Genomic DNA, 25,866 nt, shown 5'->3' with positions numbered 1-25,866 from the left:
CAATAGATCTCGTGGTTGATAGATGTCCACGGCTTCCATCATTTATAAAAAAGTAATTCACTTTTCTCTCCGTGCTGATCACATTATTTTTTTTTTTCACGGTAAACGTATATAAGCACTCCTTCAATGTACACGAGAGACGGTGGGAGGAGGGCAAATGGACGTCCATCTATCTGTCAGTCCATCTTTATTTTGGATGCACTCGAGAGTTATTGTCCGATGTATCTTTTCCAAAGCGCGAGTTTATTTATGACACTCTTCTTTTTTTTATACTCCCTGCGTTTTAAGTGCCTAATAGAATTTCTCCTTGTTCAGTTGGAATATACCAAGCCAAATGTCACAAATTTTGGACATTCCACTCGCTTCCTCACATTGAAAAAGAAGAACGAATATCGGAACTACACATACGTGTATGTAGCGAATTCTAAAAGTTCTCGGATCATAAACAAATGTACGGAATGTTCACACATGACTGCAGTCACATTTTTAATTTTATTTTTTATTTTTTTCAAATCAAGTCAAATTTATTGTTATCATATAACACTACAAAAAAAAAAATGAGAAAAATTTACGAATCAGTAAATTGACTCAAAATTAACTCAATTTTTTGGAGTCAATCAAAAAAAAGGGGGGGGGTTGAGTTCATCAGCTGGCGTTGAACATTTTTATTCCCAGTTTTCTCTCAGTCGTCGTAGTTGTTGTTCTCTGTTGTTAGTGACGTCATATGTCCACTTTGTACAGCGAATATTATTCAAACGACTTTTTAGGAATTTTTTAAATTGAAACTTTTTTTTTTTTTTTTCAAACCGAGCACATCACAGGTCTATCGCCATAGGCAATTTACTACCTAGTGAGTTGTGCCGGAAGTGTAAGTGCGTGTACCTAACAGTCTGAGTGCGTATCTAGTGTTGTGTATGATTTTTCAGTGCTGCCATCTATATCTCAGAAGTGAAGTGAGTGATGTGTAGTGACTGAATATTTGTACTGTTTGTAGGACTGTTGCTCTCTGTGGCGAGACTTTTTAACGGGGAGATCGGCTCGCATTTGCGCCTCGAAGTTGGGAACCACATTAAATTGAAACTATACCTCTACGATGGGCGGTTGATGAGATAAAGGCAGCATTAGCACTTACAGGACACCCTGTATATAGGATATCAAAAATACACGGGGCTTCCCGGGTTTTCTTCAATTACCGGGAGGATTGGAAAAGTGACAAACCATTATAAAGGAATAAGCTGTTATAATGGCAGCATTAAACATGTGACAAACCATTGTAAAGACATATACACGTCTGCTGAAACGCATTGTTGAGAACCACGGTAACCTAAGTAAACGTTCCGAAAGTGATTGTTGAGGTCCCAAAACCATTGTTGCCCGACAGTTTTTCGCCCATTTCGGGCATTTGCCCAGCTCTAACGAACTTTTAAAGTAGCCTATGGTTCATTCCCGGTCCTGTTTGGTATATATGCAAAATATGGCGGCGATCGGACTAAAACTGTAGATTTGTATAAAGAACAGACATACTTTCACATTTATATATAAGACTAGCTATAATACCCGGCGCTGCCTCTTTCTTTGAGGCACATGCAAACCGTGTCTAAGTTAACCAATATGGCGACTTCCTGTGCGACTCATGAAATAAACAAATCTAGATTTAAAGAAACATAGAAATGAATATATACTTTTCTTTCCTTTTTTAAGGGGCGCTATGTATTTCTATTTCCCCCCCCCCCAAACTTCAAGTTAATTATCTGCCTATTTTTGCTTCAAAAAATGCTTAGTTAAAGCTGTGGAATTTCTTCGATGTACTTTACGGGCCTGTAACTAATTTTAAAATATCCTAAACTATATAAATTTATGCAGTTGATATTAAAAGACAATATGGAGACATTAATTTTCATGCTTGAGAAGATATAATTAAAAAGTTGAAATCAATGTTATTACATGAATACCCAACTCAAAAGTAGGTCCGGCTAATTCATATTCAATCTCCTGGGCTTCGTATACCTCTAAGCAAACACAATATTTCAGAAATCGGGAATTCTATACAATTTTTAAAATTATTGATGTGGCGGAAAACCCCACCAAATTTCAGCATTTCTACAGTAAAATCGACAATTTTAACTGTGGTTTCTATGAGTCTCACCCTTTTCCTGACCCTCAAAGCGATGCTGATGGTGATTATGACGTCTATTCAAAAAGCCTCATTACTGAGAGTATTGAAATATATTGAATAGTAGTATTGTGTAGTATTGAAAGTATTGGCAAACCATTATAAAGGCATAAACTATTATGCATATACATATACTAACAGGATTAAAGAAGTGACAAACCATTCTAAAGGCATATACACGTCTGAAACGCTAGGGAACCACGGTGACCAAACTAAACGTTCGGAAGTGATTGTTGAGGCCCGAAAACCATTGTTGCCCTACAGTTTTTTGCCCATTTGGGGCACTTACCCTGCTCTGACAAAAATTTAAAGTAGCCTATCGTTTAAGTCGGGTCCCATTTGGTATATATGCAAAATTTGGTGACGATCCATCTAAAATTGTAGATTTGTATAGAGAACGTACAGACAGACGGAAAATCAATTTTATATATATAGATATACACACCCTCACAATACGTTCTGGCATGTACCGATTCGTTAGAAATTCCCAAGAGGAATGTTTACGAGGTGCATGTGCGATTAAGTACGAAGTAGCAGTAGTGATTGTTCAATGATTTCTTGATGGATTTTATATCTGATTTCATTGGATTGTTGGAATATGACTCGCCTTGCAGAACAACGACACACGACATTTTCCCGGGAACTACCCTTATTCTAACCCTTGAAGGAGAAATTGATTCAGGAACACCACACAGTACTTACTTCGTTTCGGGTTCAAAACAACAGAATGAGCTTTCTGTTACTACTTATATTTCACCAAACACCAACACTGGCTATATTGCTATTTACTGCCATTAATGAGATGGAAATGAAGGCGCTGTCTATCGGTGGTCGACACAAGTTCGCGATAGGGAAAAATTATCTTATCTATATCCTCCCTCGGATTCGAAGCCGGGACGGCGACAGCAACCTTCACGGTAGTAAACGAGCACCGTACCACCACGCCACTCGGGCTAAAGCTTGCGGATAATGGTTCTGATGTTAGAAACAATCTTTTACCTCATCCCTATCCCTTGCAAATATAACTAATATAAAGTGGCTTCATTTTATGCGAGTCTTTCTGCTCTTGAGTCAATTGGTGAGTGATTCCTCCCACCTCCCACCAATGGACTTGGGAATTCCTCCGAGGAATGTTTACGAATCACGACATCTATCTAGTAGTCGTATGTAGCGTTTACGATTCATTCCCATTTTGTATTTTATATAAATCTTGGTATTATTTTATTTTTATGTGCTGCAATGGAAATTAAATTCAGCCTGACTGCAGATCACGTACAATTTTTCTGAAAAGATGTGCTTCGAAAATGCCATATCCATTGCACCTCTACCGCTATAAAAATACCGTGAAATAACTTTAGTTACTCTCGGAGACTATAAATGTCGAGTCGGAGTCAGTTCTTCGATAGAGGAACGAAATATAAGTTAGAGGGATCCCGAGAGCCGTCATAAAACCGATCCAGATTCGGAACTGATCAGACCACAAATCTGACGGTTTCACGACGTGGCACCCGAACATCCGCCACTAAAACTGCCGGTGTCTTTCTTCCACCACCAGCCTTCCACAGATTAACAAAAATATTGAATGAAGAGTCTTCCTCTTCCTGAATATGGGCAAAACATGATCAAATATAAAGGTGATGAGAAATATCTAATAATAAAATATGCGTGTTAGTTAGAAGCAACTGCATTTGTCTTGAAGGAAGAGAGATCCCACTGTGTTTTTCGCAAGACCATATATAGCCTTCTCGAAAAATACCTTAGCATGTGAGCGACAAATATTTCACAATGTTCTTCTTTTTAGCATCTTTAACGGTTAGCAAAACTCACGGCCCCCACATCCTGGAGCGAGGCCCCCCTAGGCTGAAATCTTTTGCGGGCCCTCCGGTTAGATTTTTCACGGGCCCATTCTTTAGTTAATTTATAGCGTGAAAAAGCAAAAAATGATGAGAACTGTCCTGGGCCCCAGGGCTAGAGCCCTGTCAGCCCCCCCCACCCCTATGGGGGGGGGGTGATGGGTCCAGGCTTTAGGGAGAATGTTCCAGACATCCCAGCCAAATTTGATGAGAAGATTGGTTGTTTGCACACAAGCGAACAGCAGTCAAATTGGTTTTGTGTGTGTGTGGGGGGGGGGGGCTGGAAGGGGGGATACCCGTGTTCAACGTTTCATAATGTTTGGTTTTTACGGCCCGCGGTCCCGTCTTTATTGTGGTGTGACCCGTGTTTTTACAGCCCGTGTTCTCGTCTTGTCTTACGCCATCTTTATACGCGGCATAGGTGGATATAGGGAGAGGGTGGAGGAACCAAAAAAATTGTTTTATTAGTGACATGAGTGGGTGGGTGGAGGGGAAGATCCCCCCCCCCCAGAATGATCTAGAAAATAATCAGGATGGTTATTGGAATTAAGGTTATTGATTTGGCAGAACACACACATGTATCGGATTTCGTCTCTATTTTTCCTCTCTCAGCTTCATACTTCAGGAATTCCTGAAATCGACATCATTTCCGTAAATAGCCCTCGGGGAAAATTTCTTCCACAGTTAATTCATTCAACAGCCGATCCATAACAACTTCGTGATCTGTAATTCGAGATGCATTTCTTCAATAGCCTCGTAACAAGAAAAAAACCGAAAATATATCACCATGAAATACAGTCGGCCTCGCTTAATCGGATAACGGATATCCCCCTCTTAAATGGATGAAATCCTCTGGCCCGAAATTTCTCCCATAAAGACAATGTTAAAGTTCCCCGCATAATCGGATACTGTGTACTAGAATCATTGATATATCCGATTAAGCGGGGCCGACTGTACGTACAATTTTTGATTTATTGATATTGAAGAATTTATGGCTGACCATTCAGTCATATTGATTGAAAAAACAATCCAACAATGGAGTTCTCCCCCTATGATTAGAGAAACACCCTGACCACTATGGCCTTGATGGAAATGATATTAAGCATTTCTTGGTCACTATATGACCATGAAATGCTTAAATTAAGTATGATGTGAGTCTTTTATTGGCATTGTTTAATTATGCTGTTCATCAAGAACCCGTGAAGAAGTTGTGAAACGCTCTCCCTCGGATTCTTCCATATAACATTCTAGTGCTCTCAAGTAGAAATTTGGGAATATCTCGTACATACGATGTTTGTTCAAAAGTATCCGACCATCATTTAGGGTGGTATGGTTTTTTGCACGTATATTGGCGTTCTTAGTGCGCATAATTGAATTTTTTCCTGCCTGCTGAAGCTGCCAGTCACCGGCAGACCACCGATCAATGGATCTCAACCTTACCCGAACATCACTTGCCATTGAGGGCCATGATGCTATTAACAGGGCACGGACTGTTGAACATAGGAAGAATAGGACGGCCAGTAAGTCGATCCGATGGCACAAGGTTGGAGCCCTGTCAGCCATATCCACGAATCAAGAGCACCGTTTATAACCTATCATTAGAAGAAAAGCACACGTACTCTGTCGTACTTTAACTGAAATAATCATGTGATACGAATCATTGAATCTTTCTTTCTTTCAAACTGAGCACAACTCAGGTCTATCGCCATGGGCAATTTACTACCTAGTGAGATGTGCCGGAAGTGTAAGTGTTTGTGCCTAACAGTCTGAGCGTGTATCTAGTGTTGTGTCTGATTTTTCAGTGCTGTCATCTATAATTCAAATTATGAGTGAAGTTTAGTGATTGAATATTTGTACCGTTTTAGGTCTGTTGCTCTCTGTGACGAGACTTTTTAACGGGGAGATCGGGTCGCATTTGCGCCGCGAAGTAGGGTGACTGACCGACGATACGGCGAAAGTGGGGCTCGAACCCGGGTCCCCGCGATGCAAATCCGTCACTATCACCACTCGACCACCACAGCGGCTGAATCATTGAATCACAGGGTGTTCACATGAGTTATCAGTGAATATCTCCGAAAAATCCAAAGTACGAATCCAAATTCAGGGCCTCAACTAGGGGGAGCAGGCGGGTCTCGTGCCCCGGGTGCTGGACCCGAGGGGGCTCAAATTTCATTCTGAAACCTCTCCTTCAACATTACAAGGGGCCGTCAAAATGCGCGCTTGCCCCGGGTCACCAAGCATCTAGTTGCGGCCCTGACGAAATCAATCATCCCTCCTCAATGGTTTAAGCGAGCAGCATGGCCCCCACAAGGGTAAGGCTGGCAGGGCTCTATCCCGAGGGTCCGGGACAAATTGTATTTTTGCTTTTTACGCTATAAATTGACTATAGAGTAGGCCCGCCAAAAATCTCAGTAGAGGTCATGGTGAATGCTTGCGAGATGCTTGCGATGAAAGGAAAAATTTTATACTTACGTGAAAAATGTGCCCTCTAGCCATTTTTTTCTAGAGATATATAGGGTATCTTCTCTTTTTTTTTCACCTGCGCAGACCTGTTGTTTCTCTGCTCACAGAATTTCGAGGTGTGGCGAGTGACGAACTGATACTACCTTTTACAATATAGGGAATTTATTTTTTTTTCGAATAAAAACAAGAATAATATTTTTTACAGTAAGACAACCAGAAATATTTTTATGAGCATGTAATGATATTTCATCAAGAAGATTTTAGTTTTTATAATTGCATTTTTAAATAGGTTGCTATATCTATGGCATCCATATTTGTTATGGCCATTTTTTTCTCAGCCACCTCGTTGGGTATTTTGCCTGTTGGGGGCCTTGTGTTTTTATTTTATTTGTAGCTTTTTTCTACGTCGCAAAAAATTCTGCGTACACGAAAACAATCATTCTCAGACTCTAAACGTCCATTTTTTTGTAAGCTTATTCACCATGAAGAAATGACGACTTTATTAAATACTTTTGTCAATAAGCAATAAACGGATTATAATGAAATTTCATCAGCAAAAATGTGCATTTTAGAAAACATAGAAAATACGGTAGCTATATACGTATATATACGGTGCAATATATGACATGCGAGAAATATAATTGAACTGGAGCTTTTGCTGCCACCTATCAAGTAGAAAACACAACTATTGTAATTCTTCGATTTTTCTTGATAACCGGTTTTGATTGATGTACCGCATTGAAAAAACAATATGATATGATGAAATACCTTACCCGTATTTTACATATATATATATTCCGCATAATTACAAATGGAGGTCAGTTATAAATTTGAGTAAAAGGATTTTGGGATTCTGGTTTGACCCATTGGCTATTTAGCCAAGGAGGCTGCACAATATTTCTAATTATTTTACAATACACAAATAACAACTTTGGGACACACTTGATAATTTAATTCTAATATTATTATATTTTATGCTCATGAAATTTTCATTGATGCCATACCATATTGTTATTTTTAAGCGGCACGTCAATCGAAAACCGGTCACCAGTTTTAATGTAAGAATTATAATAGTTGTGTTTTCTACTTGATAGGTTCCAACAGAAGTTTGGGTGCAATGATATAATTTTACTCATACTCGAGAGACAACGTTGGACTAGGATTACGAGAGGTCCTTAAACTTCGAAGTGAGGACTCATATATACGCACACATCTTCGACTATGTCCCTCACACATGTTTACAACAGATGGCGCCACACCAACAATGAAAAACAATTGATTTTGAACCATAACAGAGTTTTTAATATGTAAACATTTTTCATAGCGGCTTCAACGATGGTTTTCATCGGTGTATAACCTCCCATATATAACAGACAATCCCCGTTAGCGAACACTTTCCGTTGACGGACACTTTTTGAATTATGTAATTGGGCCTCAATGTATTCATTAACGGTCACTCGTCCTTCGCGGACAAAAGTTCGATTCCATATCCGTTAGTGAGAGATTCTCCTGTATTTATACATTTTCAAGCATAAAGTGGTGTTATTGCGTGCATTTTTGAATTGAAGGAGGAAGAGATTCTCTAATATTTTAATAAATTACCCCAAGGCTGTCTAAACACATGTGGCCTGGCACGGTTCGGGAGGGGATGCCGCTCTGGGCTGCCGACTTAGCTCCCCCACCCCTCCACATCGCAAATATGCGTCTGTGTCTAAGGTCACTTTTAGTCGCTCACATGCTTTAACACCCTCTACTTTACCGCACACCACCTCTGGTCATATCGCCATACGACAATTTCCTACCGATGGAGATGAGTGGGAAATGAAGGTGCATCTATCAGTTATCGCACCAGCAGGGCCGTAGTGTGGCTTCTCGGGGCCCTGGGGAAGATATCTCCTTGGGGGCCCTCTTAAAAGTGTTATTATTATGCAAAATAAGTGTAAATTTTGTGAGGCCTCCCATTCGACTTGGGCCCAGGGGCAGTGCCACGGTGGCCTCAGCCTAGTTACGGCCCTACGCCCCACGTTCTCGGCCAGTAAATAACTTATTTTTTATGTTCTTTCCCCCTTTATGGAGGAATTTCAATACGAAAAGCTAAACAAGAGTATCAAAAGGCTAAATTTGTTGAATGTACTGACAAGCGGAGGCAATGGTAATGCTTAAACTATTTTGTGCTCAAAAAAAATAATGGATAGCAAGTTCTACCAACTGAGCAAATTTTGAATTTACCTGAGAATTTATTGAAAGAAATTTAAATGATACAAATGTTGGTGCAAGTATATATATCAAAGAGAAGGCAGGAATGATGTTATAAACCCAATGGTATGTGTGGATATTGACATCCCTTTCTTGAAAAAAAACAATAAATGAATTAAATTGGTCCGGGAGCCCATGATGCTCTTAAGACGGCTCTGTCCTCAAGCCGAGAGTATAGCGTTATTTTGCAGGAAGAAACGTAAACCCCCCTTGCCCCTTGAGAAGAAAAAAAAATTTAAACCCCCCACCCCCGAGAAAATTCTGCGTACTCCTATGCACGTGCTTGTGCATGCTCTAGGTCACACCCATACTTACACAGTATTTAGGCCACTATTTTATTCTCTCACTCTCTAGGCAGAGATGAATTTATATCGCCCTTCTCGCATTCCACTAATTTGCTTGATCACTCGTTCCTCAAATTTGCCGCCCCTCCGAACTACTACTACTAAACTGCACATGCAACTTGTCCACATGCCTCTGCAAAATTTCTAACGAATTGGTTCATGTTGGAATGTGCGTGTACGTGTAATGAATCTGACGTGAAGTTTGTTTGTAGTGTGGCCACCTGCCATCAGTTTTTCTAACTATGAGTGAAGTGTAATGATTGAATAATTGTATCGTTGTAGGCTTGTTGGTCTCTATGGTGAAACTTTTTTAACGGGGAAAATCGGCCCGCATTTGCGCCTCGAAGTTGGGAACCACAGAAAACCAACGTTAACCGACCAGCACTGTGGAGACGGTGGAGTTTGAGTTCGTCTGCGCGGTCCTCTGAACTGGACACCATGGGTCAATTCATGCCCCCCCCCTCGGTAAACACGCCTTCAACACTGATACTCGCTAAACTAGCAACATTATGAGATCCCTCCTCTAACATTTGTGGTGTTGTTGTTGTTTTCAGTTTATTGTATGTGAATGGCTGCACGCATCATCACCAACCACCACTTACGAAGCGTGCGAATCAATTCACTTCCATTTAGGCCATCAAATGTCTACAAAATCCATCCGCGAATAGAATCCAAGGGTGCTCTTTTTGTTCTTACTGCTTTGTTAAGGTGAGAGTGGGAGGTACGGGGTGTATTTGTGTGTGCCGTGCGTTTGCTAATGAATTTCGCCATTGCGATGAAAAGGCTAATCGGATGGTAATAACCGCTAAAAAAAGAGGGGGGGGGTGCTATTGTCTTTACACATGATGCAGTTATTTCTACGTTATGCGATTGTGTGCATGATTCTGTGTCTGCCTTTCCTTCAGTGATATACGCCCAACAAGCAAGCCATCGATCGATCCTTGACTACTACAGCCAAGAGAAAGAGAGATACTCTCACGTGACCCTGCGACGTCATCAAAGGAGCAGCGGTGGAATATCCTAATTTTTGATGCTAACGGCGTCATCTTCTCGCTACTTATCCATGTTTTGGCGACCGTCGCTGGTTCGGTTGGGATGCTTGGCCAGCTTTGCTACCTCTCCGTGGTCCTACTTGTGCGTACAAAACAAATAGAATCGATGTGATCGACACGATGACGCCTTGACCAACCACAGTTCTAATATCTTTCGTCTATAGCAGTGTTTCTGAGTCGAAACCTCCCACTTTTGGACCATATTTTCTGGCTCCCCCTAGTCTCCCCACTCTCACTACGGTCTTGCAAGAGCACTCTCTCTTGCTGCTTACTAATTAAAATTATTTCTCAGTAAATTTATCGTGTCCGAAAATTCTATGAATACAGTAGCATGAATCTTCAGACCCCTGGGCGTACAAACCTATCAGGCCTCCCCCTCCCGTGGGAATTTTACTATTACCTCCTAGACACATGCATCTCTAGGACGAAATGGTTTTACTCGGGCCTGTTCTTCATGAATTCGGGCTCTGGGCAAACACAACTTTTTGGGGACTTTTATAATATAACATTCTTTGAGGCAGAGGCGTACGCTGGGATAGAGGGCGTGAGGAGCCTATGCCCCCCCCCCCCCAGATCAAAAATTGAAAATATTAGTCAAAATTTCTGTAAAAATTAAAATATCGAAAGAAGATGCCCATTTTAGCATCCTAATGCCCTGCGAAAATTTCTGAGGCCTGGAAGCGTGCCCCGTTTGCCCATGCTAGAAATGGGGTATGGGTTTTACAGGTAGTTCTACAAATGCAAAAGCAGAGCGCACGTCAAGTTCTTTTTTTCACTATACTTGAATTCTTCACACACCTGGTATTTTTCCAGATCTTTGCGGCTTCGTTACTGACCTGGCAAGGGCTCCCCTTTTACTTCATTTTCACTCGTGATCCCTTAGCCTTGCCCCCACATACTGGAGAGGGGCCCCTAGGGCGGGGCCGTCTTAAGAGCATCATGGGCCCCCGGGCCAAATGATTTTTCTGAGGCCCTACCAGGCAAATTTTCGAAAATCTCAACCAGATCTCATTTTTGTGAGGCCCCCCATTTTCTCTTGAGGCTCCCGGGCCGTGCCCGGGTGGGCCCATGCCTTAAGACGGCACTGCCCTGGGGCGGGACCTTTGGCGGGCCCCCAGACCAGACTTTTCATGGTCCCCTTTATAGTGAGTTTATGGCGTGAAAAAACAAAAAAAAATTATGAGAATCGTCCCGGACCTCAGGGCTGGAGCCCTGCCAGCCTTCCCTTGTGGGATCCATGTCCCTTAGAATACCCTAGGGAAGTAAAGGTGTACGCCTCTCCCCCTCCCTTAGCTACCCCTCCCTTCCCGACAAATAATTCTTATTTTTTCAAAAAGCTTCCTAAACAAACAATGGCCATGGTGAAATGCTAACGGTAGCTTAATTGACCGGTGGCCTAGAATAGTGAATTAGAACGTTAGAACGGGTGGTTAAATTTGAATGGACCCCCCAGTTGGTGAAGCCATCCATGAATCTGCCTCTAGATGCACTCCACGTTGAGAGCTACTGGTTTGAAGCAGTGCCGTAACCAGAATTTGTGTGTGTGTGGGGGGGAGGGGATAAACATGTTACCGTCCCCTCTACTTCAAAATTCGTTGATTTTATAACAGTATTTTTGTTCTTTGTCAAAATCTGCCACAACTAAAGTTTGCCAAGGGGAAGTTGCCCCATTTCCAATCTCCTCTTGGAGATATAAAGCGGGTGCTTTCAGTCAATCAATGGCAATGCCACCAGAGGCGCCGACATGAAGAAAACATTAAGAGAGCCTGAAAGTTTCAAGTCGTCCAGTATATACGGGACAAAAGCCTCTATGCAGAAGGGGGAGTGGTGCGTTGTATTTTATGCTCATTAATTGTTGACGGGACGACTTGGCGCCTTCTCAAAATTTAACAGCCTCAACAACTGCCCCCCCCCCCACCAGGTTCCGGCACCTATGATGCCCCTTTCGCATCTTCCCTCCTATAGTTTCGGCCCTGATTTGAAATAAACGCCAATTTGTCTCACAGTGAAACAGATTTTTAAGTCCTACATGCAGGGCCAAAACTGAAAACAAAAATTTACTAGGCCAGCAATATTTTCCACGGACATAAATTCGCAAGTTAATTTGTTTTTCCCGCCTTAGTAAATAATATTAAGCTCAGTTTCAAAAACTGTTTTGGACAGCATTACTCAAGTATTGTTGTTTCTCAAAACACAATGGTTTCATTCAATGAATTTTAACCGAGTTTTAATTTACTTCGAGTTCGAGCTCGAGAAGAAAAAGACCAGCCAAACGGTAGCCAGAGTCAGCCAAGGTCTCATCCCGTTTGGCGGTGTCGATGTTGAGGCTGGTTTGCGGCAACCCTACAGTTAGTGGTGAAGCAGCAGTGCTCCGCGGTCGAGGCGTTTTTTTTGTCGTCGCGGTGTAAAACAAAACGAGAGGAGATAGAAAGAAAAAATTTTCAATTTTCTCAATCCTTAATAGCGACCGACATCTGGATTATTTAGTGATTCTGAAGACGAACGAAAACATGCATTACTTGCTGGGGATTTTATTAATCGCCCTGTCCAGTGCATCCCAGGATGGTGCTGCAAGTGGTGAGTTGAACTATTTCGACGACGGCATCTGTGTGTTGTGTGTGTGTGTCTTGTCTTTCATGGATTCCCCTCGTTTGCGATGGGAAAAAATTCTTCCAGAGCGATCCTCTCTCTCCCTTCCGTCGTCTCCCCCCACTTCTTATTCTTCTTTATTCTGTTCGATCCTAGCATTCCGGAAAAAAAAAAAATCCTCATTACCTATTGTTGTCGCGGCTCCTCAAACAATCGCTACCTGAAGAGTACATTTTTTTTTTATTTCTCCGCCAACAATAAGAAAAGAAGGCCAACAGCCATCTGGTTCCTTGGGTTACGGTTTCTAATGGACCTTGCGTTAGGCTTAACGACGTCCTCCAATAATATTACAATATTGAATATATGTATTATTACACTTATCTTTTTCATTATTGCATTTCATATCGCGACGTGGTAATTATTTGTGGATGGGGTGGCGGCATTGAAATTCGAGCCAGTGTTTATATTGTTGATTATTGCCATTTATTTCACCATAAGTATCACATATTTCCAAAAATATTTATTTTTTAAATTCTAACTTGACATTTTTCAAGCTCTTCCTTCTTTAAAAGAAAAAGGAAGACACAATAAAGGTTTTTTCTTTAAAAAAGAAGCATGTATTGTGCCTGTTTCTGTAAAAAAAAAGAAAGGGCCACAAAATTTTCAAGGATATTTGAAAAAGGTTCCTTTGTTTGGCTTCTTTTTCTTTTTAAAGTGGTTTTCTTTCAGCAAAATTGATTCAAATTGTCATTTCATGAATTTCTAGTTTGAAAAAATTGAAAAAAAGGTCTCAGTGGTAGGCTATAGTTGGAATCACATCACCATGAAAAATGATTAGATTTATATGCACTCATTCTTAATATGTTTTGAGCTTTATTTTTCTGTTCATCACACTATCATATCACATTGATTATTGCCATTAATTTTATTTATTTCACTGTAAATATCATATATTTCTGGAAATATTTGTGGTTCTCAGCTTCTCTCGAAATTTTTGTGGCTAAATAGACACAAAAAAACCATTTCTTTGAGAAAAAAAAAGCCACAAAATTTACAAGGGCATTTAAAAAAAGGCTTGGCTCTCTTTTCTTCCTCTCCTTATTTGGCTTCTTTTTTCTTTTGATCATGTTTCTTTCAGTATAACTGATATAAAATATTATTTTATGAATTTCTTGTTTGACAAAATTGAAAAATTTCTCAGGGTTAGCCAGCAGTTACAATTACATCACAATGGGCGATGATATGATTCATATGCATTTAATCTGAGTAGATTAGAGCTTTATTTCTGCTATAGAGTATAGACCCGACTGTTCATTATACTATTTAAAATTAATATATTTTTTTTCCTAGTCTTCTTAAATCATAAATTTGGAGAAATTCAAACAAATTCCATTCCATTTGAAACAAGAAGAAAAATAACGTTTTCAAATCAAATTTCTTCAATTCAAAATTTGAATCACCCGAAATCATGAAATGTTTCCCTAGAAGAGCAATTAAGCAAAACGTAAATGAATGCTGCTTCTTTGGTCGCTGACCTTGAATATATATTGCGCATAAAAAAATTAAACTTTACATGCAAAATGGTGTATTGATTGCATAATTATTTTAAAAATTAAATAATATATTTTCATATGCAAACATTAAAAATTTTAATAAGAAAAACTGAGAAGCAATTATAGTGATTCGAACTCCTTCGTATGCTTATCTTATTAACCACTTTAGGAACACCTTTGGAATGAAATCAAAAAAGCTCTCTGTAACCCTAAGAAGTTGTTCTTTTTACCCTCTTTTTATTCCTATACAATTATTAGTGACTTTTCCCCTACATATGATGTATCCTTCTATATAGGTACAAGAGCAAAAAAGAACTGGTTGGGTGAAGGTGAAAAGTGAAATATACTTTATATAACTACACTCTCTTATCTTTTATCTGCACACTTATTTATTATACTATTTTTTTCTTTCATTTGTTTTTTTCCCCCCTTCAACTTCTTTATCTTTCTCTAACCTGCAGTTAGATTAGGAGCAGGTTACCATATTTTTCACCCATTTGTCAAATAGAGATCATCCGAATTTCTCCCAGAAACCTTGTAAGCTTAATAATCAATCAAACCCATTCCTATGCTTATTATTTCAATAATTATGGTCCTTTCTCTGTAACAATTATGGTGCCAGATCTCTGTTTTATTTTTTATTCAGATAAACTTGAAGTAATTATATTTTATTTTAATTTTGTTTCCTAAGTTTTAAAAATGTAATGTTCTGAGGTATTTATGGTGTTGGAATCAAAAATACTGACTGTGCCCTAGCATATTAAACAAATTTAATATGATATTCAGATGAATATTTTCGACAAAATTCCAACAATTCATTCTTATTTGGTCCTCATAGGTTTTTGTATATTTTAAATACAATACAATACAAATACAACGCCACAACAGGCAAATTGCCCAACGAGGTGGCTGACTTAAGAACATCATGGATCTCCGAGCCATTTTTTGGAGGCCCTGCCACCACACCTCCCTACCTAATAAATGTTATGTTTTGGTGGATAAATGTATAATTAGGGTGTTGTGAAATATCAGTCACCAGAAACAGTGGTCACGTGCTGATGCTAACCCTAGCATTTTAAAATGAATTTGATATGATATTCAGATGAATATTTTCGACAAATTCCACCACTCGATTATTGAGTCCCAAATGTATTTAGTGTATTTACAGGGGTTTTTAGTACGTTCTGAAATATTGTTCTACATTAAATATTTTATTTACTTTTCCTTTTATGACGTGTAATTGAAAGAACAAGGAAATGTCAAGCATGAGTTTATATTATTAATCAAAAACTAACATTATCAATCTGTATGGGGATCATGGCCCCCATATCCTTAAGCAGGGCCTCTAGGTTGAAATCTTTTGTGCCCCCCCCCCCCAAAACCAAAATTTTCATTGCCCTTCTATAGTGAATTAATAGCGTGAAAAAACAGAAAACTATAGTGATTGTGCTGGGCCCCCCCCCTGGAGTCCTGTCAGCCCCGCCCTTGCGTGGGGGGGGGATCATTATTGGGATATATGAAAGTGGAAAACAGATTTTTTAATTTGTTAATATTTTTTTTATTTAAAGATGTTCGTGAGAATTGTTAATAAGTCATCATTAGATCTTGGAAAAATCTATGTAACACAATTTCCCAAATTTTTTGTTCCATCGCCCCCCTTCTACAGAAATTTTTTTTCTCTCATCGTCCCCCCCCCCCCCCAACTCAAGCGTAGGATCACCCGAAGTTTCTATCACCCCTCTGGACAATTCCATCGCCCACCAGGGGGACGATATTACCCACTTTGGAAAACACTCATGTAACAGATATGATCTATAGAAAAGGAAGGAAATACTGTACATTCTTTTCAATTACTATATCCCTGTTTTGGAAACATTTGTTTAAATTGCTCCTCAAAATAATAATTCAGTCTGTATGTAGTTGCAACAAATATTTTAACTATCTAAATGGATGAAAATATTTTTGTTATAGTTTGTATCAGGCAATAAGTGAATCATACCATATTGAGCTGAATGTTAATTGTTGTATTAGCTGTCTTCCTCAAAAATAGACACAACTCGTATGCCAGGGGTCTTCAACCCTTGCCCAACGGGGATCCCAGTCAATTGGGGGGGGGGGGCATTTTATTTGAGAATTTTATTTATTCTGTGATTATCTTTTCATCAAAAATGAATTTTCATTAATTCTGAAATATACCTATTTCTATTAAAACGCGAATTTCCACCAATTCTGAAATTGTTCTTTTATTGAATCTTCATTAATTCTGGAAATATTTTTCATTAATTATGAATCTTCATGATTTATGAAATACTTCCCCCCCCCCTACTCTAATTCTAAAATTATATCGAATAATTATGAAATTATTTTACGAACCCTTTTTCGTCGGCGGACAAAAAGCTTCAAGGAGTGTGGTCCGCGGGCCATGACCTTCGTCCTACCACATGCAAATTCACTTATCTCGGATATAGTTTCTTCCTTCCCTTTCAAGATGGAGCTCTCAGTTTTAGGCCGTGTGGTTGACACATACCATATTGGTTACGCCATAGAAATAACAGTAATTGGCATTTACTTTTGGTAGAAATTTGAATCTTTCTACCAATTGCATTCATATGACGGTTATTTTTTAAACTAAACTATTATTTAACTATTTTTTTTTTATTTTAAAATTTCAATTCATGAGAATACCTCTGGTATCATCGTCACAATCATTCTGAGATAAAGAAAGATCTGTAGAATCTGGATTGGAAAATCGGGGTTTATTAATGGCAAGACATTATGGCTCATTTTATCAATATTATACAGTAGAAGCGGCGGGAATTATATACAGGTTTATTTTCAAGTCTTTGGTCATTTCTCCCCCACATGAAGATATATCTCATCACGGTTTGCTTGAATTCTTAAGATGACTGACGCTCTAACTTGAGTAGCTCTCAGTGTGTTGACGTTACGTTTCAAGTGGATCCTTGAGATCCAACAAATATACACTTCATAAGATGTAACGGCTCTCCTTCCTTCTTTGACAGGATAATTGGACCACCTAAAAAGCTGCCGTAAACCTTCAGTTTTCGACTTTTTTACACCACCGGAAGCACTTGGTTTCAATTCGCTGCTAATAACGAACTTTTGAAGTTGAAACGTGTGTGAGACGTTCATGGAAATGGGGCTCTTTGTAGGTTTCTATAACGATCTTGATCTCCATTCTATGGTTATAACGTGAATGATAGCTGTTCCGGGTGATTCCATAGAGGAGAGTAATGTTATTGCAACTCGCTTTTAACGTCAACGAAATTCAACGACCTTGGATATAGCCGTACATTTTTTCAGCATTTTCGCTGTCGTTTTCCCAAGAAGTACAGTCGAATCCCGTTTTAACGAACGCCAAGAGACCGGAGAAATGATTGAATGTATTCGGTGATTTAAATTGTATTTCAAGGAGAAAAAACATTTTTTTTTTTAACATGGCATAAGTGAGATAAATGTTCATAGTCATATTCATTTTTACACACAATTTATAAATTATGCAAAATACTTCCATCTCATTCTGATTTTAATAGATATTAATAATTGAAGCGAATTTTGTCCAGAAAACAGTAGAAAACGGTACATTTTGTAATGGGAAAAGTCGGAAAGGGCGAAATTACGGGAGAATATAGTAGTGTCCCGCAGACAGGACATGTTAACGGCCGATGTTCCCTGGAACATCGGTTTTATTAATCAGAAAAATATTTTTTGTTCATGAAAGCATTTATTTCCCCCCCCCCTGAAGGTGTGAGATTCCAAACTTTATTTACGAAGCAAAAACTTCAATCATTTTAACACATATGCTGTCAATTTAGTTTTTCTAAATATTAATTTGTTTTATGTTAATGTTGTTTCTATGGCCAAGTACAGAAAAGATACAGCGAAATTATTTTTCATGACTTTTTTTTTATTGATATGCCTAAACCGAAGGATCAAAAGGGTAAATAGAAGGAATTATAAAAATCAATCTGAATTTTTGGTCCGTAAAAGGTTAATTAGAATCACGTCGGTGCGTTTCTATGCATTGAAAATACTTTTTTTCCCATCGTTAGGTGTCTAAAACGCCATGAAACGACGAAGAATACGTCTTTATAACCAAGTTCCTGCCATTTTCATCGACCTTATAAGAAAGGTTCATTAACATCATTTTCTATGGGGATCAGCCCAGACTGCCAATTATTGGGTTTATAAACGAGGTTATAACCGAGGTCGTTATAACAGAGTTTGACTGTATAATATTATTCTATATTTAATTATGCAATACTGAACACTAGTATGTTTTCTCTTTGGATGTATTTTTAGCAAGAGGTTTGGACTGAAAAGTCTTGACACTTTCTGACAGAAACCTATTCCACTGACGTATTTTAGTGTAAGAAACATGGGGGGAGAATTGGATCAACGCCTGATGCAACATGATGATGCTGGGTGAAGAAGTTGGAGGAGTCTTTCAAAAGAAAAAAGGGTGAAAAAAAAAAATGATCTGCAAAGGGTTCCTTAGCACTATGCGATTTCGAAACGTGTGAACCATTATGCGACGGTGTAACCCAGTAGGCAGCCTAAACATCACGTCGCTTCCATCCGCTGTTCAAACCCTTCATAGCCTTGAGCATGTCATAAAAAAAAAATGGGGAACGTGACTCTTTAGTTGTTGTATACCTAGCATCTGCCAGGAATCAGAAATAGATTAGCCTCTCCGTGTTAGCAACTAGTCTGGGAGCGAAGGGTTGGGGCCGTTCTTCACAGGTGTAATGACTCCGTTGTGAAAAAAACAAACAAATGTTCGTATTTCCAAGTGTTTCTTCCATAATGCATCACGTGGTGAAGTCAGAAAATTGTGGTTTTTCTTTGTCGAGCGAGTCTCGTTCACTTTCGTGTACACCGTAAATGCTCAACCCATGCTCTCGGAGTCATCTGATGTGGCCCCCGACCTCAAACCTAATTTTTTATAAACTAAGCGGCACATTTCCAGATCACTTGAGTGACTGACGACATATTTACAGATCATTTGAGTAACCCGCGATGCAGGTCCACATCACTTAGGTTATCCGCGATCACACAAGTGATCTGCGGCACATTTACAGATCATTTAAATGACCGCCGAAGCTGTTCCAGATCACTGGCCCGTGACACGTTTTCACAAATCAATGAAGTTCCCCGCACTATCCTAAATGTTGAGCACCCTTGTTGTTACATTATGTAACACACTAAAACTAAATTTCAGAAACAAATACTGTGCTGAAGTGAGATATGTTCAGTAGAACTATTTATGCCGTCACCGGCGCTCGACGAACCCTATGCGTGACATAAAAATTGGTATTTGCGCCTGAAATTTTCCATGTGTTGTTATTAGCTCTCTGGCAAATGAAAATACTCTCGGCTCCTAAAATTTTTGCTTGACGCACAGATTTTTTTTTTTTTTTGTATTGTTTTCCCCGAGATTTGATGACCCTTTTTATGTTGAAGTATCATTATGAAATCAGAAAATTCTTTGCCATTCCTGAAAAAATATCGTTACAGAGAGATTTATCGTTATATCGAGACGCCTCTGTTGTGAGGTTTCACTCTTTACAAGGAAAGCCAGCTTTGCGACATAATGTAAAGCTGATGGATTCGAAAATATTACCCCACCCCGGTACACGAACGCATCAATGGTTCCCGAGGTTATCATGTGTATGTTATCAGCTTCCCCTTGGTCGTAATTTTGCTCAGATGCCGTTACTACGTATAGTATAGTTGTAGTTTTCTTATCTCGTCTTTTTTCTCCTTGATAAAATCTGTTTCCGGCAGAAAAATGTAACCATTGTTGTTGTTTTTTTTTCCTTATGAAATATCTTATTTAATTATTTATTCTATTTTTATTTTTTTTATTTTTTTGGCTATGCGTCCAGACCGTCAGGATGTCGGTCAAGAATCTTGGTCCTTGGATAAGCGTTTGCAAGCTCTCAAGTAGAAACGAAAGAGCAAATTCATGGGAGATTTCGGGGGATAATTAATTTATCATTCGCAAAATAATATAATAAAATGAGGAATTCTGAGCCATAACAGAGTTCTGTCTTGATGAAATTTGGGACTGTTTTCTGGACCATTCTCAAAATACAAATTAACGGAACCATAAATTTGTCATTTCATTTCTTTTGTTATAAATTAACTAAATTCTTTCACTTTCCACAAAATTAATATGACCAAAACAGGACCCTACAAAAGAAAAAGTTGACCTGGGTCCCCATAGTGGTCCTGGGATATTCTAAGAAGACCAGAAGAGATTCTCAAAGGAGTACCGGTGAGAATAACTACTGAAAACACTATTTACCTACAGAACTCACAGAAATGCTAAAAAAAACGCATGGATGTGAAAAAAAAAATGAAAGAAAATAATTCTCCGGAATTAATGTAAAAATCCAGACCTATATCGAAATTATTTCGTAATTGATAAAAATTTGAAGTTATTGGAAGAATAATTCCTGAAATTACTGAAAGAATTAGTTTTAGAATTTTTGACGGAAATAATATCAAGATACGTGTTGAGAGGAAGAAATAATTTTTTTTCATAATGACGCCGATATAAATAATTACAGAATCATCTGAAATCATTTGAAATTATTTCAGAATAACAGACCGAGTAATAAATGAAACATTTTTTTTTCAGAATTGGTGAAAGAAATGTTTCAGAACTAAGCAAAATTATAAAAGAAATAATTTCATAACAAATAAAAGTTTTGCCTCTGTTTAACGCAGGGCCCCGTTGGCTCTTGTATAAAGATGTCATTCTACATTACATGAGACGCCCTTGCAAATCCGGATTCCACCTTACAATTCTGAATACCTCAGTATGGGTTGGTGGACCGCGGGCTCCGTGGGAACTTTTAATTTGACCCGCGGTGTCTGAAAAAGGCTCCTGTTCTACACTGCAACTTTTTTTGAGTCCTAGAATTGCGTCAAAAAAATTTGGCTTTATTAATTCATATCCACACGAGGCTGAATTGTAGAAATTTATCACGATCCGTTAATTAGGTGCGAGTGTAACGTAGACATAAGTGTTAGTTTGTTTATTTTAAGATCATGATTATAAAGATGAAAAAGAAGCATGTTTTATGAAACTTCACGGGACAGTAGCGTAAATAAAAGAGCTATAACAATCTTAATTATCTTTCATCAACAGTTTCTTAAGTATTTCATTGCACGAGAAACTATCTTGTGTATGTGATAGATGTGTGCAGCGCTGGGGGATGATTAATCGGTGACAGTGAAACGAGAGCGTTATGCGATACTTTTTTCCGTTACCTAAAGTATGTTGCAATAATTTCTTTCGCATTTAATAATTCATTAAGCCTCCGAGAAATAAATATGTATTTTCGCCCTCCCTATCTGCTTAAGATCGAATTAGACAAGACGTTGCTTGTATCTGTGTGTATGTATGTGAAGATCATTTTCGGGATGTTTGCCAAAAAACATTCCGAGACAGAATTACTAGGGATCAAGAAGAAGAAAGAAAAAAAAAAAGAATAGAAAGCTCGCTTAAACTTTCATCTTGCTCTACTTTTTTTCTACTGCTTTTTCTTGCAAAAAAAAGAGAAGAATCAAGTCGTCTTTTGGTTGAAAACGAACTCTTGGCCTCTCTGGGTGTTGACACCCGAACCTTTTCTCTTTTCTCCCATTTAATTACCATCCCCTCGATTCTTATTGCGAACAAACTTTTTCTTGTTTGTGTATTACGACAGAGCCTGTAGATTTTCGCAATTCCACAGATTCTCTCGTTGTAGGTATAATTTCTCTATTGCGAATGATGTCCCATTTTCCCCCAGTTTGTCTCTTCATTTTCGAGAAAATCATCGACTATCTGGTTTTTAATAGTTGTTTTTAGATCTCTTGAGAGATTTTGCCTTCGGATTTATTCGTGAAATTGATGATTGAAACTAATATACATATAGCAAAACTCGGTGAAAATACTTGTCGTGAAATACATTTTTGGCAACTGCGATTTGTAGCAACCCTTTATTTCAAATGCAAAAACCACAACAGGCAAATTGCCCATCTGAAAAAAAAAGATGGCCATAAAAATATGAATGCCAAATATACTAACCAAAATACAGCAAACCAATATAAAAGCACAAATCACGAAAAAAAAATTAAAATTAATAAATAATGCACTGCCCAAATAAAACATTTGTTGTCTTATCTAAGTATGGATAGCTTCTCGATTTATCCCACTGTGACGTATCAATTGTGTTAGAATTCAACACCCCTGGAGGTAAGCTATTCCATTCATTGACAACTCTATTAGAGAAAAAACTCCCTGCGGCACCACAACCTGTCATTTCCGTTTCCCCACTTTCAGCAATTTTAGCAGTAATTATCAAATTGCATTTAAGGCAATAAATTGCAATTTTTGGCAAAATTCAGTGATATCCCGGATTTGGGATCGGAATTTCCTGCATTGCTCGATGATGTATGGTGAATTTAAATGTGACGGCATAATTTTATTTGAACCCATATGGATATTACTAATATCAATTTCACAACGGATGAATAATTTTATCAAATCTGCCTGCAGAGACCACCATGTCAATTTCCCGCTTGCTTGTCAATGTTTTCTCATTGGAATTTTTATTATTTTTTTTTAATTATTATTATTATTATTATTTTTTTTTTTTTGGATACATAAACAATGGAATATTAGATATATATATTCAAGGCACTAACAAGCGTTTCCTATATACTCTAATGTCGATCCGAGATCTCCGTGCAACTCTCCATTAAGTGGAGATGATGCTGTTGTATGACTAGCTGTCATATCTATTCCCTGTGTCAGAAGAAATAAATAAAATAAGAAATTAAATCTTTTACTAGCACTTAAGAATTATTATCCTACGTTCCGTATCTCGTTGTCACGATCGCGTGCTCTTAATCCCAAAATTATATGGTTGCAACAGCTTCTCCTGCTCAAGGAGAAGCCGGATTAAATAGTCATTGGAGATCCGGCTATTATTCAAATGTTAGATACGAAACCTCGAACCTCATGAAAAAGATGGAAAAAATAACATGTTGGTTGTTACGGGGTCCTTGAAAATAGTCACAAAGTTCCCCCCCCCCCCTTGTCAGGCTTGATTAATTTGAATGCAGTCATTGAAGTAACGAATCGCACCAGATTTTATATATGTATAAAAAACTAATGGGGGGGGGGGGGTAGCTGCCCAGGCGCATCTGCAACAAGTCATTTCATGAGAAATTAACTTCCTGTTCACTTGAATGAAGAGCATTCATTCAAAGAGAGGAAAATTTGCTTCACAATAATTCGTACAATTGTGAATAACCAAAAGTATTAGATATGGCTAAAAATAATGTGGTATTTTATGTTATTTACTGTATTTTTTTGAGTATTTATTATTATGCAGTACTAGGATTGTCAATTTATTTATTCTGCTTCGTCCCAAGGGTGTGCAGGGAAAAACTATGAGTGGCGTGAAGTTTCGGTAGTGAGCCACTCAAATAAACAGGAAAATATTGATCTCAGATTCGTGGTCATCAATCAGTTCACCGTACTGCAGCTGGGCCCCCCTAGGCTTTGGCGGGTCTTTGATCAGATTTTTTACGGGTTCCATAATAGTGAATTGATACTTGGTATAAAAAACACAAAATAAGTATCGTCTCGGGCTGGAGCTGTTTTGTCAGCTCCCCTTTGGGGAGGGGGTGACATGCTCATAATAAACGCAACTGGTATTACCCAACCATACATGCTCCTCGTAAACATTCCGCTGAAGAATTTCTAACGAATAGGCACAGTATATGCCTGAACACGTTGTGTGTGTGAGTATATGCATGGCCCTAACATGTTTTTGTTGTCAGAGTTGTGCTTGTTTCGTGCTGCACCGGTGCTGTCATGCATCTTCCTAACTTTAAGTGAAATGGCAAATGCCTCCATTCTCATGTCATGTAAGTATCGCGTTGAAGATCTGCCTGGTCTTTGCGGAGAGACTTTCCAGTGAGACCGGCTTACATATAGCCTTTAGGGGACTCATCGGAATCAGAAGCTGTAAAATTCTTCATTGGTGTGACACAAGAAAACGCTATATTATAGATAACACCCCCACATCCGCAGAGGAACCATCAGGCTAGAATCTTTGACGGGCCTGTATAGGGTGAAAAAACTAATAATCGTCCCACAGCCCCGGGCTTGAACTCAGCCCCCACCCGTGTGAGAGCTATGTCAACACTATCTATAGTAGAAGTCCTCCGCGCGAAGCTCGTCACTGACAGAAGGTCATCTCACCTATATCCATTGGATATATCAGGCCGACACATGCGCAATCTTTACCCTTTGTGTAGTACATCCAATGCCTGTAAGTGAGATGATCTTAGAGGCGAGCTTCGTTCGGAAGCCTTCTTCTATAGATGTGATGGTGATGGCCAAGGACATCATTCATGTATATTTGGGTTTCGTAGAAAGGTTTGGTAGTTGTTAAGGGTTCCACGCGAACTAAACGTTGGAAATCTCTATTCTATGTCTAAAAGCCCTCTATATATGCATACATTGGCGTAAAAACCGTAATCACCCCCCCCCCCCCCACGAGAAGAAGAAAAAAATTGAATCCCCCTCCCCTTGAGAAAATTCTGCGTACGCCTATGCATGCGCTTATATATATATTAACATGTCAAAAAAGAGCCGCTGCACTCAAAGGAATACCCAAGAGTTCGACTTAACGGAAATTATTCGGTACAAGCGATGTTATTGATTTGCAGGTTTTAATGAAGGGCGTCATTCTCTTTTCCATCGAAAGAACGATATGTTATCTAACATATATCTTTCAAGAATTCAGCTTCTGTTTATCTGTAACTCAATCCATGTGCTTATCTGTTAGTCCGTTTTCGATTTAAAGGCCTCTATGATCCCGAGAGACTAAAAAACTTTTGTTTCGTAGAACCGAGTGAAAAAGGCTCCATCATCACCTCCGATGTTCCGAATATAATAAATAATCGTTTTATCTCTTCCCGTGTATATATATATCGAAAACTTCAACTTTTAATAATGAATCCCTTGTGTTACTGAAATATTCTCTCTTTCTATGTTCTTCAGTGGATAAGTTCCGTCGCTATCTGCCCGTTGCTCCGAACAGCAGTTGCTGCTATGTACGCGCAGTGTAGTTACATAGTAAGTAAGCGAGCAACCTTCCCTCAGCTGAGAAAAGAAGAGGAGGAGGATGAGGGTGGGCACACAAAACCTGCAACGAGCTTGTAATATGCGTGGCTTTTGAAGGCTGAGTGCATAAATCATATTCTCAAAACAATAGTTTTTGAAAATACTTCCTCGCATCTCGGGGCGCTTTTAGTTCGTCATTAATCATAAAACGGGGGGGGGGAGAATGTTTCGTTCTCGTTTACGAGGCAAAGAAGCGGCTTTTTAACAATTTCAGTGAGAAAAGATCAGTGTTTTTGATACTTTGGTTGTTTTTTTTTTCTTCCTTGTAGCACATTCAATGATGGAATTTCATTCGAAGAATTGAAGAGGAAAAACTTCATTTGCTCTTTTCACAAGAACGTAGACATTATACACATTTTCTGGGAACA

At 38.7% G+C, this 25,866-nt stretch overlaps 1 protein-coding gene across 1 annotated transcript in view; it reads left to right on the top strand.

The window, feature by feature from the left end:
- Nucleotides 1-12,488: 12,488 nt before the first annotated feature.
- Nucleotides 12,489-25,866, top strand: part of Cals (calsyntenin 1) — an 80,378-nt gene continuing 67,000 nt past the window's right edge. The window contains exon 1 of the mRNA XM_089241917.1: nt 12,489-12,718. Coding sequence (XP_089098043.1) covers nt 12,652-12,718 — 67 coding nt within the window. The 5' untranslated portion in view covers nt 12,489-12,651. The remainder of the gene's footprint in view (nt 12,719-25,866) is intronic.

This window comes from Pholcus phalangioides, unplaced genomic scaffold, assembly GCF_987345545.1.
Source record: "Pholcus phalangioides strain wild (caught in Gottingen) unplaced genomic scaffold, Ppha-v1.0 ptg000014l_1, whole genome shotgun sequence".
Classification (NCBI taxonomy): Eukaryota; Metazoa; Arthropoda; class Arachnida; order Araneae; family Pholcidae; genus Pholcus; species Pholcus phalangioides.
Note: the sequence above shows the minus strand (reverse complement) of the source record. Positions and strands in the feature narration are given on the sequence as shown.